General features: G+C 36.5%; 1 protein-coding gene across 1 annotated transcript in view; it reads left to right on the plus strand.

The window, feature by feature from the left end:
• MAP3K15 (mitogen-activated protein kinase kinase kinase 15) overlaps positions 1 to 18,921 on the plus strand; it is a 1,833,462-nt gene that overhangs the window by 899,123 nt on the left and 915,418 nt on the right. Inside the window, exon 8 of the mRNA XM_044072272.1 lies at positions 149 to 261. Coding sequence (XP_043928207.1) covers positions 149 to 261 — 113 coding nt within the window. The remainder of the gene's footprint in view (positions 1 to 148; positions 262 to 18,921) is intronic.

Consider the following 18,921-nt stretch of genomic DNA (forward strand, 5'->3'; position numbering starts at 1 on the left):
TCGGTTGTGTGTTAGTGGTATTAATGCAGAGCTCTTACACAAAGTAGTATAAGTTAAATTCAGAGCAGCTGATAACATTTGTTATTTGAAAAATACTACAAAAGCTTTGAACTTCAACCAACTAACTGAACTTTTTTTTTTTTTGCAGGTACCGTAAAGGTTTTGAACTCCAACCAACTTTGTATTCTGGAATTAACCTTGCAGTTCTGCTGATTGTAGCTGGACAACAATTTGAAACATCAATAGAGCTCAGAAAAATAGGTACTGTGAACTGACAGATGGTTCATCAAAAGATTATGTACATTTTACTGCTGATTTCATTTGCACCTCATTTGTTGTGTATACAAGCAAAGCTGTTCATTTTGAATTAAGCATTTCCTGGCAATTTTTGTATATTAATTTAGTTTCTTCAGGCATGTTATTAAATTCTGTATGCTTGTTTTCATTCAGTACACAGAGAATGATTCCTTTCCCTCGAGAATCAAAGCTAATCTAGCCGAGTTAACACTGCAAATGCACCTTGATCAAGTCTCGTTGGAGATCAGTAGATCGATAGTTTGTGTTCTCTGTTAACCTCTTATTGTTCTTATGTTGTAGAATTTTATTTGCATACTGATATATCTACATTGATAATTGTGTTTTCTAAGGCTGTGTTCTGATGCACTGGCAAATTTCCTATAAATAATAAACTTGTAGTAAACTATATACTGGTGTATTGTGGCAAAATACTTTTAGTCGCTACTACCTTACATCACTCTTAATTAGCTAATCTCATTGAGTTTAGAAAACTGCATGCATATGGAAAATTGCCATGTGCTAGATAATGCACTTACCAGGCTTACCTAAAGGCAAAGTTGTACTTTGTGTGTGTGTATGTGTGTGTGTGTTTGTTTGTGTGTATGTATGTATATATATATATATATATATATATATACACACACACACACATGCATTCACTTTAGAACATTGAAAGCCCATAACACTGAAATTCAAAACATTGAGACCAAAATCTTGAAAATTCAAAACATTGAATCCCATAACATTGAAAATACATAGGAAAGCAACATGTGCTATATTCCAGTACAACTGCATACAGGAACAAATAAAAAACAAACCATATTACACTTCTTCAAATATAAGAAGGGGAGCAAACACCACTGCACCCCCAGTGTGGGAGACTGTGCAACCCACACCCCCTGCTACTTAAATATATCAACTCTGAGATCACACCACACTACACTAAGATGTGTTATGTTGTAGTGTAGTAAGTAACAAGGGAACATGACTGAGGTTACCTATGAAACCTCAAGTACATATCTTAGCGATATATAGTAGTGTGTAATGTTTTAACAATGAAGTAGTGTTTCTAAGAGAAGGTTTAGGATAGATTTTACAATTTAAACAGGCAGTCATGAAGCACAGAATGATATGTTTGCTGTTTTGTTCTGTGTAGTGCGATCTTGGAGTTGAGACCCCCACATGGGGGGGTGCTTATATTTGAAGACGTGTAATATGGTTTGTTTTTTAATTTGTTTCTGTATGTAGTTGTGCTGGAATATAGCACATGTTGCTTTCCTATGTATTTTCAATATTACGGGATTCAATGTTTTGAGTTTTCAGTGTTTTGAATTTTCAAGATTTTGGTTTCAGTGTTTTGAATTATAATGTTATGGGCTTTCAGTGTTCTAAAGTGAATCCATACACACACACGCACACACACACACACACACATGTATATATATATATATATATATATATATATATATATATATATATATATATATATATATATATATATATATATATATATAAACACCTTTAGTGAATTATCACTTGTGGCATAGGAAAACTTACATTTAAATAAAAGTAATCACACCATATTAAGTTCACATTTACAGACATTATACATTACATATATTGTTATATATTCTATAATCTAGGCAAAGTTACATTATTCAATTCCTGCCTTCTCTTAAACCGCTTTCCTCCTCCAAAACATTTTCTGCATGTATTGTTCCCACAATTTTCATTGTTTTCTATTGAATTTTTCCAACCCTTTTCTTAAGATACAGCCTCCTGTTCTTTTGTCTCTGTAACAATATTCACTACAAATATAGTTAGATTAGATTTTGATTTCCATTTTTTACTGAGTGCTTTTTTGGCAGTCACCAGAATTAAACTTAACGAGGCCTTACTAATAGTAAGTTACTATGTCTAAGCAATTCAGATTGTGTATCCCAGCTTAAAAAAATAATTTCCTTAGTCACTCTCATTTGCTAGCCCAGTATTCCCAAGAGTACTCTGTAGGGAGATTTTGAAGTCTGTCAACTCATTGTACCCTCAAAGTATATGTTCTCGGTTACCTCTTTATTCCCCATCACACCTCCAACATTTACCATTTACCTAAAGGAAAATTATTTGGTGTCTGCTTAGAGTATAAAAGTATTTATGCAAACACTTCCAGGTAAAATCCTAAATCTTCTAGACTTTGCTGCATATTTGGGAGCCATCCATATGTCCTCCTATTGTTTCTTTGTGAATTGCATATCTAATCTCTCTTCCCATTCTTTTCTGACCTCTTTTGGTCGATTCATATAGTTATTATGCAATATTTTATATGCCTTACTAATTATCCCCTTTTTACTAGCAGCTTCTGTTCTAGATTCGATTAAAAACTCAACCAGTCTAGGTCTTTTATTTAAGATTCCCCTATCCCTTTTTCTTGTTCGTATTTTGATATCAATCCCTGATAGGGAAGGCAGTCACTAGTCTGCAATCCAAATGTCTTCTTGGCCTATTCCCATTCCTATTACCTTTCCTTCTCTACTTTTTTGTTCCCAATACGTTGGTTTCCTTGCCAGCTTCCTCCAGTAAATTCCAGCCCTCTCTTGTCTATTCTCTGTACCCCTAATTGCTGTCACTGCTATGAGCAGAATCACCTTTCTCCATTCCCGTGTTGCCTTAGTTCTTTGTATGCTTTCTGCGCATTTATATTACAAGATCGAATGCTTAGGTGATCGAACACCTAAACATTGAACTTGTAATATCGAACCCCAAAACGTCGAACGGTGCAGGAAAACACGTCTGTCGCCACTGGAAAAAAAATTTACACCCAAACTAAGTGGGGGGCTTTGCCCCCCCACACTCCCTCTAACTAAATATGCCAACTTCTAGATCGCTCTGCAGTAGACAAAATGCCAAAATCCGGCCAACGGCCAAGGGAAATCTTTCCCTGCGTTAAATCAGCCATTCACTGTTTTTTGCTTTCAATATTACAAGTTCAATGTTTAGGTGTCCGAACACCTAAGTATTCAGTCTTGTAGTAGAGACCCCTTTTTGCTACTTTATGAATGTAACTGTTATTCTTCATAAGGATCTGCATCCAAAATCCAATTATTTCCTTATTCCATGAATTACCCCCCATTTATCATCATCCCTTTTCATTTTGAATTTTGCTTTCTGCATGTTTGATATACAAGAGTCTTAACTGTGTATCTCTAAAATATCCTCTCAAATCAGGTGGGCGGTCGCAGTGGTGCAGTGGTTAGCGATGCCGCCTCACAGCAAGATGTTCTCTGGTTTGATCCTCAGCTGGGGTGCCTTCTGTGCAGAGTCTGCATGTCCTCCCTGTGGTCGCATGGGTTTCCTCCAGGTGCTCTGGTTTCCTTCCACATCTCAAAGGCATGCTGTAGGTAGATTGGACACACTAAATTGTCCCTAGGCATACGTGCATGTGTGTACCTTCTCTAGAAGGTTGGGCGTTGGGCTGGCAACTCGACACCATAAAACTCCACTGCCAATCATGAGCAGACAGGTGATCCACTGTGGTGACCCCTAACCAGGAAAAGCTGAAAAAAGAAGAAGATCCCCTCAAATCAGGTAATCCTAAACCACCTCATTCTGTTGGGAGGATCAACTTATCCCGCTTGACTCTTTCCATCTTCCCCTCCCAAATAAAATCCTTCAACTGTTTATTAATTATTGTCCACAACTTCTTCTCTGATTGATAAAAATATGCATTACCTATGTATAAAACTAAAGGGACTAAAAACATTTTTAGTGCTTGTATGTTGCTATCCATATCCATAGGCAAGAGCTTCCAGTTTCTCAGTTTTTGTATTATCTTTTGTTTAGTCTCTTACTACATTTCCTAAGCTGCCATAACAGAGTCGTTTTAATCCATACTCCTAAATATTTCATTTTATAATGCTCCCATAAATATGGTTATTGTCGGACCAATTCTAGCATGTGTAGATAGTTTATAGCTGTAGCCATAGTTTTATCTTCATTTACTTTATATCCTGAAAAACAAAACACAGTAACTGTCTCAGAATATTCCACAACACTAAGATGTCTTTTTCTGTTTCCATTAGGTACAAAATAATATCATCTGCAAATAAAACCAACTTTTCTTGAACACCATACCAGTTATATCCTTGAATTTATGAGTCCCTTATTTTCTTTGCCAGTAGTTCTAAATGTGACTCAAATAACAAAGAAGTAAGAGGACACCCTTGCCTGGTTCCCCTGTTTCGATGCAGATTATCAGTAAGGAACCCTCTCACTTTGATTATTGCCTCTGATCCCTCATGTATCATTCTAATTAACATTATTATTGTATCAGGAAATGCAAATGCTTTCATTGCCTTACTCATAAAATCCTAGCTTACTCTGTCAAATGCTTTCTTTGCATCAATACCCACCAATAACAGCAGTAGTTTCTTCATTTTGCTTCCCTCTGGATCATCATTGTTCTGCTAATGATGTCAAATGTTTGCATCCCTCCACAAAACCATGGTGGTCCATATCTATCAATTTTGGCATCACCTTGGCCATTCTTTTAGCCATTATATTCATAAATACGTTATAATCATAGTTTAGATTTGAAATGGGCCTATATGAAGCTGGATCAGATGTGTTTACCATCTTTATGTATTACAGCTGCCACAACTTTTTTCCAGGATGTTGGTGCCTCCCTTCCAATTAAAGTACTGTTAAAACCTTCCAGATTTGTATATTTTCTTCCCACCTAACCTCTAGACTTTCCAGTAGATTGCTTATAAATCACCATGTTTAACTCTTTTCCTTAAGAAACTGTTAGTTGTTGAGCCTCATCTATGTCTGACCAGTATCTTTGCTATTTGTACACTGCATTTCTTTATATAATTAATTATCCCTTCATTTTGTCTATACCTGTGAGATCATTCACATTTCAAGATAATATGGAAAGTGTCGCCATTATGATAAGAAGCCATTTTCCCACCCATTGTATATGGCAGCTTTTTTAAATGTATAATTCCAGCTTTGGTGATATGTGCACCCATTTATGTTTGGCAGATTAATCTTTTGTACAGTTCTTTATTATCATCAACATTGGAATCTATGTCACATTTTTCAAGACTTTTTATTTTAATAAAAAAAAAACAGAAAAAAAGACAACCCTAGAACCTTTTAACTTAATACAAACCCACATAATTATGTACATCATCAAATAATGAAGTTTAACCCACCTAATAGGAACATTTCTGCCAAATAGACAGCTGCTAACATAGACCCTAGTTAACCTGAAATTAAGGTTATCCATGCCAACGTGCATGCTACTGCCTTTGCTTTTACTTACACTAATTGTTGACTGTTTTTTTTTATCTTTATTCCCCCTCCCTTAGATGTGAAAACTACTAGTATACTTTCAGAAATACTTAACTTTTAGCCTTGAAAGAACCAATGATCTGTTTTTAACACCCTATTATCACTTGGCTCCATGAGAAAATAAGAGAAAAAAGAAAAAAATGTATTCCTCTGTTGTATCCTGAAAGACAAGCCAAAACATTTTTGATAGAGGAATTTTTTTTATTATATTCAGTGTTTTCATATTTACTTGTTTGCCTTTAAAATGTGTTATTAGATGAAGCCAAGGACCTTAATACAGGCATTCACCTATGCAAAAGTAAGAGAAAACATATCAGCCTACATATATTATGATATGTGTACTTTTACACCACATCTCCCACCTCAACAACCCAATATTGCAGCTTGCTAAAGTAAATGTGCCTTTCTCTAGCTTTTTTATTCTTTTGTTGCACTGTAATGCCTACATTTCCTAATACTGAAAAAGATGAAAGAGAAGAGAAAGAAAAAATGCAGCTGTTTACTTTAATAACTTTGTCACATACAAGAACAACTAAAAATACTTTAGTACAAAATATGCAAGTTATATTGTAAAAAGTTTCATAGAAATACTGTTCAGAAAATATGTTGTTTTACTTACAATTATTGTTTTCCTTCCTCCTTCCCTCCTCACAAAGTCTTTCCAAACATTAATGACATGAAGTGAGGCAAATGCCTTTCAGTTCTTCACAAGCTTAAAAAAGTTATTAGAAGTCCACACTTTCCATTTATTTTTATAGAGCTGTATTTACAAATATAATTGATGCTTTGAAATCTCACTAATTTCCATGTTGCTTTTCTTCTTGTTCATCTACATCTCCCAACTCCAGATTTTATTTCTGTTCCACAGTGCTTCTTATTCTTCTGGTTAACTCATGTGCTTTTCTGTCTCCTTCGGAACAGTGGAAAATATTCCACTGGCAAAGTCTCTCTGTGTGTTTTATTATCAGAAGAATGAGCAGCAGAGTCCCTTTCTGCTTGATGGCTCATTTGTTTGGACAAACTTTTGCATTTCCTTGTTAGCCTGTTTGGCATCAAAAATGACTTTGCTCCTCCAGGAAAAAATATTTTGAAGATAGCTGGATACAGCAGGCTCGAATCCCAAACCCACCTCTAAACATTCTGTGATTACTGGAATCAGTTTGTTTCTCTTCTACATGGTGTACACTGAATAATCATTTCCACAAACTTTCTACTGTCTCCAACTTTTAATACATTTGCCACAGTTTTGTCAGGATCAACTCTTTCTGTTGGTAGGTTTGCATCTTCAATGATAAAGGTTTTGACTGCTTTCTCATGGGCATAATTGGAGCATTCACACAGTGTGTCCCTTCAGTTAACATTTCCTGCTGTGGAATATCAATCCAGTTGCTTATTTAAGCCTTCATAAAATAAACACAGTCTGTCCATTCTAGTTTCCCTGGTACCGCAGAAAATTTCATATTTTCTCTATATGCTCTGTTTTCTAATTCTACCATTTTGTGAAACATCTCTTCTTGAGCTGTCTCATACTCAGCCAGCCTTTTCTTCATCTCACCCTCTGATTTTTGTAGCTATATCAGCTCATCTCAATATCTGTTTAAACTTTTTCCATTTTTTCCAGCCTTTTATTATTTGAGTTGAGGTACTCTATCACTATTTTACTTATTTTAATCAGCTCTAAGCACATTTGACTTATTTTTTCTTCTAGAATACTGAAAACCATGTCTTCCACCAAAGCTAGAGCTTGAACTGCTTTTTGCTGAACAGCTGCAGAATTCTTCCCAGTGAGTGTTTTCTCTTCACTTTTTCTAGATGATTTTCTTTCAGGCTCTCTTAGTTTCTTCTTTTCAGGCATCCAGGCAGTGTACTTACTAGCCAGTAACTGAATTTTACTCAAGTTGGCAAGATCTCAGGCTGCACTTATCATTTTCTGTTTTCACAATGGGAGAGCTGAGGTTAAGCTGTTGATCAGTGTGCAACCAAATTGAAATTCCATATATAGTTAATATTCTTGTACTACATAGGACATTGCTGAATAAACTAGAGGCTGTTAATCTCTTAACTGCTTGAAATATTGGTACATGATTGTTGGGAAGTGGTAGACAGGCAGTTACAAAAGGATGGCTAAAGTCTTTTTCAAACTGTCAGCAGTATTCTTCTGGATTCACATCAGTGTTTATTTCCATTCACTGTTACTGTAGGGTAAAAAGAGATGATATGTAAGGTGATAAAGTACTTGATATGTGCATATAATAGTCCGATACACAAACGCATGTTGGGGCAGCAGCATGATTTGTAATAGTAGTCTGAAAATGAAATTGACTATCCATGGCTGTAGCCTGAACTCCATCGTTATCTCCTTTTGTAACCACAGTTCAAGAACTGCCAAATTGCAAACATTTTTGAGTGCTATCCATTTTTTCTCATGGTTGTGTTTGCAGTTTTCTTTATTCATTGAGCCCCAGGTTCTGACTTGTACTTCATTGCAACTTTAATCTTTAATAAGCTTGACCCAACACCACAGGTAACATTTTGTCTATGTATGCACTTAGTATTGTAGAGTGTGTTTGCTAGGGATTAAAAGGGAAAATTGTATAGTATACTTGATTTTACATAATTTATATCTGATGTCAGAGCTGATTGTGGCTGCCATTTAACTGTGAAGGTCTTTTCTATCAACAGGATCAAGTGGAGCTATGGTATTGAAGGTCCATTTTAACAGTGGACTGTGTGTTTTTCTAAGAGATGCACTGCTATTTAAACATGACATTGTATCAGAATTTATGTCAGCAAGACAGCCAGTTAGACTTAGCAAAAATATAGAACCCATTAATAACTGACCATTCCTTTTTTAAAATGGGAAGTTCTTAATATGTAGTGAGCTTAAAACTGCTGGGAAAAGTGTTACTGCACTTTGATTCAAGATTCTGCTAAAGGCAGGGGTCAAAGACAATTACATCTTTGTGGTCTAAGGAAATCAGTGATTCCTTGTCACTGCTGAAGGAATCTCTGATGTATTCCTAACCTGGATCAGCTGTCTTCTTGAAAATGCACTAATAGACTGCTTTGTGAAGCAGACACTGATCTGATTTTTAAGATGTTTTTGCATGTTTCAGAGCTGCCATATCTCTCAACCGTACTGAATTCCTTGGTACTTACCAGTTTTGAGGGCAAAATAATGGGGTTCCACAAATTCCTGGGTAGTCCCTACAATTACTGATTTTTTTAATTTACATTTGCAATTTTAAGTTATGGATGACATCATCACGCATCTTCAGCGTATCCCGCAATGTCATCAACAAGCAGGGGCATGTGTGATGACATCAGCTTTGTGAGGCAGTGTCTGACTGCCTGTCAGACTCAGAGTTAAAAAAAAAAAAAAAAAGCAAAGTTCAGTTGTTAGCTGTGACAGACAGACTTGCAGCACAGCCAACCATTGCAACCAACGTGCGAGGACATAGCGACAACCTCTGTTTGATTGATGATCTGCGCATGCTTTGATGTCTACTGCTGATTTTCTTGAATATTCAGTTGCAGTTGACAGCAGCTGTTAACCTTTAATATTATGTTATTACAGCTTTTACTATGTGGTATTAAATTTCAGCATATTTTAAACTGATAATATACCTTAATTCCACAGCATCCGTAACTGCAAGCTGTAATTTCTCTTAACTTCATTTATAATGAGTGAGGGACTGGAACAATGGGAAGGAGTTAAGGGTGATGTGTTAGCTAGGCATATGTAGTGTACTAAAATGGAGTAGTTATGAAGATTAGCCCCTCTTCAAAAACATCCACCAGGGTCTTAGGATTTGTGGTACGGGGAGCCAAGTTAGGTGAATCCTAATGTTCGCAGTCACCCAGGTAAGTACATATTTTTTATGAAGTTTTCTAAGAAACTTTATGGCTCAAAAGGTACAGAATGTTTAGAAACGTCTTGGTTTCAACTGTCTAGATCTTTACAAAATATGAATATATGACAGGAAAGAATACAAGTCTAAAATGGCCTTTTACTGTTTTAAATGAGGCAACAGTTGAAAATAAGGCATCCCTTGCAAAAGTGTGTAAGAACAACATTTTGAGGGTTAAAGCACATTTATAAATGGTTAGTTGTGGGACAACAGACAGAGATTTGAGAGTACAATATGCAAATTTAAACTACTCCTCCTGGTTAAGGGGAATGCCTAGCTCACCTCCTTACAAATGGAATTAAAATAAAGCAGTTTGCCAGCCAGGTTCAATTAAGGGTATGTGATCAGAAGGTTCCACTTGAAAACATCGAACTTCCAAAACATGTCATATGGTCGAGACCATATCATCGATATTTCGGAACATCGAAGCTTTCAAGTGAAACCAAAAAAAAAAAAAAAACCTTTTAAAACAAGTGCCTCCCTGCACCCCCCATATGGGAGGGGGCTGCGCCCCCCACACACCCCTACTTTAATATACCAACTCCGAAATCGCACTACAGTGGGGTAAAGGGAAATCTCCATTTTAGCTCTATATGCAGAAGTGCTAAACGGGAGATTTCCCATACCCTGTCTGCAGTGGCATCACAGAGATGACACATTCACAGACACAGTCTGCAGGGCACCTTGCTGCCCTGCAGAAACACTAGCTTTTTCCCTTTTTTACTTACCTTTTTCTTCCCCTTGACAATGTCGATGTTCTAAACATTCGATGATATGGTCTCGACCATATGAATTTCGATGGTTTAGAATTTCAATGTTTTCAAGTGGAACCAATCAGAAGCACACTCACTTCATTCGAGGTTAATATTAGTGTAGAAGCAGTTAATTTTATTTTTATAAAAATTGTATTTTAGTTTTACACAAGTTTAAAGGCTGAAACAAGTTCAAATGTTAAGATAAAACACTATTGTTCTGGTTATATTTTATGTTTAATATTTTGTCTGTTCTTCAATTTGCATTTGAATGTTGGCATCTCACAATTCCACTGGTGTGGGTGGGGTTATATAATCATATATGCACATTTTATGTTAATCAGCATACAGATTTTTGGCCAATTGTACCTAATTTTAATAGGCATTTGTCCAGATTTGTGCTGTTTTCAGACTGAGAGGTATGAGAGCTGCTAACAATGTACAAGTGACCATGTGACCTTAGATTATACCTAAACATACTTAGCAGGTTTGAATTAGGTTAGTCAGCAGACAGCTGAAATCCAGTAGTAACTAAAAGTCTTTCAGCTCTTCCTGGTTAGGGGTCGCCACAGCGGAACTCCGGTCTGGCAATGATTGGCAGTGGATTTTTACGGTGTCGAGTTGCCAGCCCAATGCCCAACCTTCAAAGAAGGCACACCCATTCACGCACGCACATACCTGCATGTCTTTAAATGTCACTCGACCACAGGGAGGACATGCAGACTCCACACAGAAGGGTCTCCAGCTGAGAATCGAATGGGAGAACCTCTAGCTGTGAAGTGACAACGCTAACCATTGCACCACCGCCACCTGAAATCCAGTCGTAACTAAAGAAATAAAAAAAGAAAAAAAAATAACCTACCAAGGTTCCCACTCTTCACTGAACTTCAGATTGATTATATTAACTAGTGGTATGGAGGCACAACCACCTCTGTGGGAGGCGGATGACCTTTGTCTGCCGCAAAGAACCGTATTCCATTATCCTGTATTAGTTATCCTATTTCAGCTGCCAGCATTTGTCATCTGAGCTGGTGTCAGCTAAACAACTTAGAACCAAGAAAGTTTGTTCAAATCTGTGTGGAGGTTAGAACACACAGACTGGTCAAACCATTATTAAATACAAAATGGCGATTATACACTAGTATATTTCCAGGAAAACTATTTCTTAGTGAACATCTGATATCCATTACGAACACATTTTCTGAGTGTAGTTGTGGCAGTTTGGTCGAGGAAGAAACTTCAAGCACATTAGCAGTTCATTGATGTTTCCCAGGGATTTGTTATTATTAGAAAGAGAAGCTCTGGCTGCAGAAAAAGTAAATACAGTTTACCTCATGATGAAAAAGTGGTAGCAAATATTTCAGGTGGGTGTGGTGGTGAAGTTGCATAATGGCTAGAATCATGCAACACATTTAATACATTTTTACATTCATCACTGATGCCTTTGTATAGTAATTTTTCAGTACAGAATAAAAAAAATGTGGTGCAAAGACCTCCATCATGGATGTAAAATGCAGTAAATGTATATGCTTCTACCCAATGGAATTGCATCATGAAACCTTATGCAACATTTGTTACAGTTTTGGCATCATATGAAATGAACATCAGTTTAGAAAATAACTTTTTAGTTAAGTGGCAACCACAAAAAAGGCTATGTGGTGAGTCAGCAAAATGAGTTGTGTAAGAACATATACAGAAATGTTTTAGAAGAGGCTTACTACTATAATCATAATCATTATTGTTTTTTGTATTATATGAACATAGCAATCTACTTAACGAGTCTATTAAAAGTGAAGCAAAAGCAGTATGTGTCGTGCATCATGTGTGTTTTGAAGGTAATTTTATAGTAAAATAGGCATAGAATATAGATGGAGCAGTTGCTAATTTCTTTATTTATTAGATTTTCAAAATATCCTGTTTGCATTGGCAGATATTCTATTGTTAGGGTAGCATGTGACCTTATTTCACTACCTGTTAAGCTTAGGATCTCACCATCTTCTGTACATTTTATGCAGCATCATTAAATTAAACCTCGCCTTGTATCTGTGAGCTAAAGATATTAACCATTATGCCAAACAAACCCAAAACACACTCAGGAGTGCAGCAATCCTCTAATACTAATAAACTGCAGTGTCAGCATTCCAGTCACCTGGAGTGGGAGTAGAACCCAGAGACGTTTGATCTTCCAGCATCAAATGCAAGTGTGCTATCTTTTTATGCCATTCATCATATCCACTGAATTAGCAGGTCAGGCCTCCTCACTGTAACTCTTACCCAAGCATACATAAACTCACAAACACACATACTCATGTGTGTACATGTCTGGACACGCAAACACACACACGCACACACACACACACACACACACACACACACACACACACACACACACACACACACACACACACACACAAAGCTGATAGGTCTTGTGGGAATGACATATACAATACTAGCCAGTCTGAATATGGATGCTGACAACAAATGTTTGAACAGCATATTTGTCATGGCTGTAAGATACCAAAATAGATGTTGGTTGGTATGCATGCAAAATATGGCCACAGTGCTTATGAACCACTTTCTAAGTGTGTGCATACCAGCACCTTGCAAAATGCAGCCAATGTTTCATCAGTTCACTGTTCTGGTTTATGTTGTAGTTTGCATCCCAAACCATTTACTAAACCATGCTGTCTGTATTTTTTATTTTTTTTCTACCCTCAAATCAGCAGTGTTTATTTGATATGACCCCCAAGTGAGTCAAAAATAATATACATCACCCATCAGCCCATCTCACCACCTCACTGTCTATTTTCTCCATATGTTCTGTTTTGCCAGGCAATGAAAATGCTGTTCTGTGTCTAGTGTCTATTCCGTGGAGATTACTGATTTTGCTGGGGGGGGAGCAATCTGCCATAATGCATGTTATTCAAACTAGGAGTTTTCATCTAATTAAATGCTTGGTGTATGTATGAAATGTAATACATACTAATCATGCTCAGTTTGTTGTACTCTTATTAGTGCAGTTTTTTTCATGCATCACATTAGTTGTAGCTCCATGGACAAGAATGGATTTGCCCTTCTGAAAGGATGATGGACTTTGCTTATAAATCCTGGTGCTTCAGTGTTCAAACCCATGAAAGGGACTACAGGTAATGCCTTTATAGGGAATGGTTGTCCATTTATTTGAAGGAACAGACACCTCAGTATGCCTCTTTTCTGTTAACCAGCACACATCTGAAATCATTCATGTGCTAATTCAATGCGACTGCGTTTTCATTAGTAGCTGTTGTCCCCTGAAGAGCCATCTCTTTCATTGCTCTCTTCACTGGTGTTTTGAAGGCTTGCAGGGAGGAACTAGAGGAAATCCAAAATAGTGCAAACAGGTGCTACTCAGCTGACCAGTAGAAACCAATTAATCACCTGACTGCTTTTATTCTTGTGGTTAAATTCAGACTGAATATAAATGTAAGTCATCTAAATATCTACAAAGGTTGTCCACTTGATTTACATTTCTAAGATGAGATGGATGTCACTTTTTTCAGATGTGTTTTGCGCATTGGTGCTTTTCTTTTATGATTGTGCAAGACAAGGGCATGAATTCTGTAAAGGTGCTGAAAAGCTGTTTTCATTCCTCCATCATGCGGTGACTTTGGAGTCTGTTATTTGTCTCATGCAAATTCCCTTTTTCTTCCTGTTTTTTTAATATTTTTTTCTTTTTGTGTAATGGGTGAAATACATTTCGCCGTGGAACACTGATCTGACCTAGTTCTGGGAAGTTGATAAGCTGATAGTCACCCCCGCCATCATCTCCTTTAGAATTATTTTAATATGTGCAAGACTGATTCATTGTTATGACCTGATAAGTGACCAACAGTCTGCCCCCTCCCAAGATATCAGTTACAGAAGGCACTCTGTCTCATAAGTGGAACATATAGCTGATATTCTACAGGACTTTTATCTCCCAAGGAAGGGCATTAGACTTGCTGAGGTAAAACATCCTCAGCCTTAAGCAAAATCTGACAAGTGGTCTCTTTTCAGAATACTGTCTCTTTCCTGAATACTTCTCAGGAGAATGAAAAAGCCCTAAGTTCACAACCCTCTGTATCCAAGAGTGCAGACAGGTTATACTTGTCACCATGGCACAACCCTGACTGCTGTAATAGGTCTCATGTTTTCTTCAGAACAAATAAACACTTGGCCCATGATGTGGGGTCCATGGTAACAGATGGGAGATTTATCACACTAATGTGGCACTACTCCAGATTACATTATTTCTCCCATTTCTGTTTTGCAAAATTGCTCTTTGCAGTACCCGCAATGTGCCCAGTAATGACTACTGCAATTTGTATGGAGTTACATGTATTGGTGACATATGTAAATATGATTGAAGATTCTTTTTTTATAAGACCCATTGCTCCTACTACTATTGGATCTGCGTGGGTATCTTTCTTCCACATTGCCCTCATTTCTGTCTGCTAATCCTGATATTTTATGGTTTTGTGTCTCTCCGTATACAAGACACTGTAGTCACTGGATATGTTGATTTCAGTGATCAGTGCTACTTTTTCTTCTTTTCATGGACCGCTATATCCAGTTTTATAGCATCTCTCTTTTGAACTGTTGGTAATTGGAGATCCCATGTGATGTAAACTTCATCATTTTTTATAATGCTCTATGGCTCATGTTTCTAAGTGTTTTTCCAGCCACTTCAGTACCATAATGTCTGCACAATCCCCAGTGCAAAAGTCTTATCACATTATTATGCCTTTCAGTATACAGTCCTTCTGCCATTAGTATGTCACAACCAGCAATGAAATGTGCGACTGTTTCCACTTCTGTTTTACAAAACCTACATTTGTCTGTTTCTCCCACATGTTCAATGGACTTGTAAACCAACATGTATGTAGCCCACTATCGTGGGTCACCTATATTAACCTTTCATCACTTGGTTTGAATTCACTTCTCCTTAACCATTCTTGCATTTGTTCCTGATCAACATGAGGTTCTTCCAGAAGTTTTCTATACTTGCAACTATATTTATGCATTTTCCACATTTCTTGCTTCTCATCTGGTCCTTCACCTTATATTTTTTCCTTTGTTTTTTGGCATATTCAGTTGCTGCCTGATTTTTATCTACTTCTGGTTTGATTTCCATTCCTGCTTGACACCGATATACTTTGGTTAGATTATGCAAAGAATTCACCTTAGATTTATTCTCCTCATGTTTCAGAACTTTCACTACATTTGGGTTTTCTGAGGTCAGCAGATGTGTGATTGCAGATTTATACATGTAATCAATTTCAAGGAGGCCCATCACTCCTTCGGAATGGGGAATATATAATCTTGGTATGCACTGATTTTTGTAAAGCATTTGGTGAGCATGAAGCATCCTTCTTGTCTTCCTACCTAATCTATCCACCATGTTTTGGGGCTAGTCAGTCACTCCAAAACTATAAGTTAGGACAGGAAGAGCAAATTGGCTAAAGCTTGGATTTTGTTCCTAGATGTCAACACTGCTTTTATGATTAATTTGTCTTCTAAAGTATTCCTTACTAAGATTTATTCGCATTTGTTCATGTTTTATTGTTGATCCTTCATCAATTCCCAAATGTTTGTACACTCCCTCTTGCTCAAGTTCTTTTATATCACATTCCTGTGCCAAACTGATGTTTTTCTGGTGCTGCATTTTTCCTGGTTTAAAGGTTGCTTTTGCACATTTATCAAGACCAAATGACATTCTTATATCATCTGAAAAAGTTTTGAAAACTTGCAGTTGTACTTTCAGTTCCTCATCTGATGAGCTATACAGTTTTAAATCATCAACAAAGAGAAGATGAGAAGTCTTTATACTTTGTCATTTTCTAGGAGCCAAATTATAGCCATGACCTAAGCTGTTAAGTAGGCAGCTTAATGGGTTAAGAGCAAGGCAGAATATCAGCGGTGACAGAGAGTCACCCTTTCATATCCCCCTTTGAATTTTTATCCCTGGGATAATAATTAAATTTTTATCCCTGGGATAATAATTTGTCCTTTATCATGGCATAATTGCAAAGTGGTCTGCCACTGTTTCATGGTCACTGTAATGTGTGTCTTATACATTTTTAAGCACTCTTTTATCCATGAATGTGGGATACTATCAAATGCTTTTTTGTAGTCAATCCATGCCATACATAGATTCTTATCCTTTTTACAGTTCTCCACTATGACTTTATTTAACAACAAATGATCCTTTGTTCGATATAACGTTCTTTTATTGCCCTTTTGTTCTACTACCATAATTGAGTTTTCTTCTAAATGACAGTAAACTCTTGTCGGCATCAATTCCTGTGTGTAGTTTATACGTCATTAGAAGGCAAGTTATTGGTATATAATTTTTAGGGTAGCTTGCAGGTTCACTCTTAAGTAGGAACATTGTTTTTCCTATTGTTAGTCAGGTTGGTGTATGCTCGGGGTACGCATGTAAATAGTTTTTACTCATGGCTAAATCTTCATGCAAAGATGTTAATACTTTTAACCAGAAGTTAGGTACTGCATCTGGGCCTAGGGTTCCAATTAGAGGCTTTTCTTAACTTTGTTTCAATCTCTTTAGCTGTTACTTTATCCCATTTCATATCCTGTACCTTTAAACTTTTTATTCTTTCTTTTACTTCTTCTAGCCATTTAGCATCTTTGTTATGTTCCAAAGGATCTTCATAGATACTTCTCAAAAATGTATCTATTTCTTCTTTTTTTGGTGGTCTTTCAATTCCTTTTACCTCTTTTCCCAAGTTTTTATAAAACTTTTTTGGGTCATCAGTAAATTGCTTATTTTGTACTTTTCCTTTAAATTTATCTGCATATCTTCTAAGTTTTTACACCTGTGCTGAGATTTTTAGTTTATTTGCGACAGTGCATGATAGAACTTGCGCTGGTGTAATACTGCATATTGCTTTTATTGCGTCTGTCTTTCTTAGTATTTTTGTTGTACTGGTCCCTCTTCTATATTCTTCTAACAGTGACACTTCTTGTCTTAATTGCTCTGTAGTTTTCTGTGTTTGATACTTCCATGATGATATTCGATTTCTACCCTTCCTTTCCCCTCACTACCCTTGTTCATGTTGTAGAACTTTATCAGTTATTAATTTATCTGCAGAGTAGTATATCCTGTTTACTTTGCATGGATCTCTATGGACTGTCCTAATTACTGTGTTTGTTTTATCAAACGTCTGACTTTTTGAGTTTTGTTGACCTTCTGCAGTCTATTTCTTTCATTGATCTTAATATGTCTATCTCTATTAAATTATGCAACTCTTCTCTTATCTCATTTTCTTGTAAAGTGAGGGTACATTTTTTGTTTTCCATTTCCTGCGGGCATTCTATAGAATGTTCTGTAGTATTTCCTGTGGCACATTCTCTTCAGTTTCATCCTGTGTCATCTGTTGCTCTGTCATATGGGAACTCACTGGTCTGTCATTCCTCAACATTGACTGCGTCAGAGTCTCCACAGTTTCCTGTTCCTTCCCTTGCTGTCCAGCTTCAAGTGAATATTTATACTGGTTTCCTGTGGAAGGTTCCAAAATATCTTCATATGGCACATGACCAATTGCTTCCCACTGCACTGGTTTCCCCTTAATTTGGAGGTCCACTGCTGTATCCTGTTGATGTGTTTTCTGAATTAGCTTTTCTACACTGAATCCGTCACTTCTGAGGTACTCCATAACCTCCGTTTCTATTTGTTTAACTTCTCCATTACTAATCTCCTTTTCTACTTTTCCTGTTTGTCTTCTTATTTTTTATATTGTAAAGTTTTCCATGTATGGATTCCTTGGCTTCTATTTCTCTTCAAGTATCTTTGGTGCTGCTCTTTTTGTATTGATTAGTTTTGCTTTCTCCTTTGCATAGATATTATGCCATATTAAATCTCTTTTTCTTTCACATGTCCATATTTCTTCTTCAGATGTCTCCTGATCATCCTTTTTCTCCTTACTTTGGGGGCTTGTTCCATCATGCTGTGATGTAACCTGTGTTAGACCATCTTCACCAAATTCTTCACTTTGCAGGCACTCCATAACTTCAACTTTTATTTTTTTGTCTACTTTACTAATCTTCTTTTCTGCATTCCCTCTTTGTGATATTATTTTTTTATTTTGAAATTTTCCATATCTGGATGCCCTTTCCACTATTTCTCTTCAAATATCTTTGGGGCTGCCTTCTTTTTGTTGATTAATTTGCCTTTCTCCTTTGCATAAATATTGCACCATATCAGCTCTCTCTTTCTTTCCCATGTCCATATTTCTTTTTGTATGCTTTTCAAACATCTCTAGGTTTTGATGTTTATATTTTCACACTTCCTCAGATGCTTCTTTTCCCAAACAGATCAAAGTTTCTTGATGTATGTACTGTTTTTCAGAAGTCTGTTGTATTAATGAATACACATTTTTATTTGAAGCTTCTGACAGTTTTTTTCTTTTGGAAGCATTTTTCTTTCCTCTAATTTCTCTGTCACTCTTTTTGTATATCTCGTGTCTGACAATGCTAGGCTTTTTGCATAATAGTAACAATACATAATTTCATTCTTATTGTCAGTAGTCCACTTTATCATCTTTATGGCTCTTCTTTAGCTTATTAGTTTT

The sequence above is a fragment of the Protopterus annectens genome, chromosome 5.part0 (assembly GCF_019279795.1).
Source record: "Protopterus annectens isolate FY-2018-M chromosome 5.part0, PAN1.0, whole genome shotgun sequence".
NCBI lineage: Eukaryota > Metazoa > Chordata > Ceratodontiformes > Protopteridae > Protopterus > Protopterus annectens.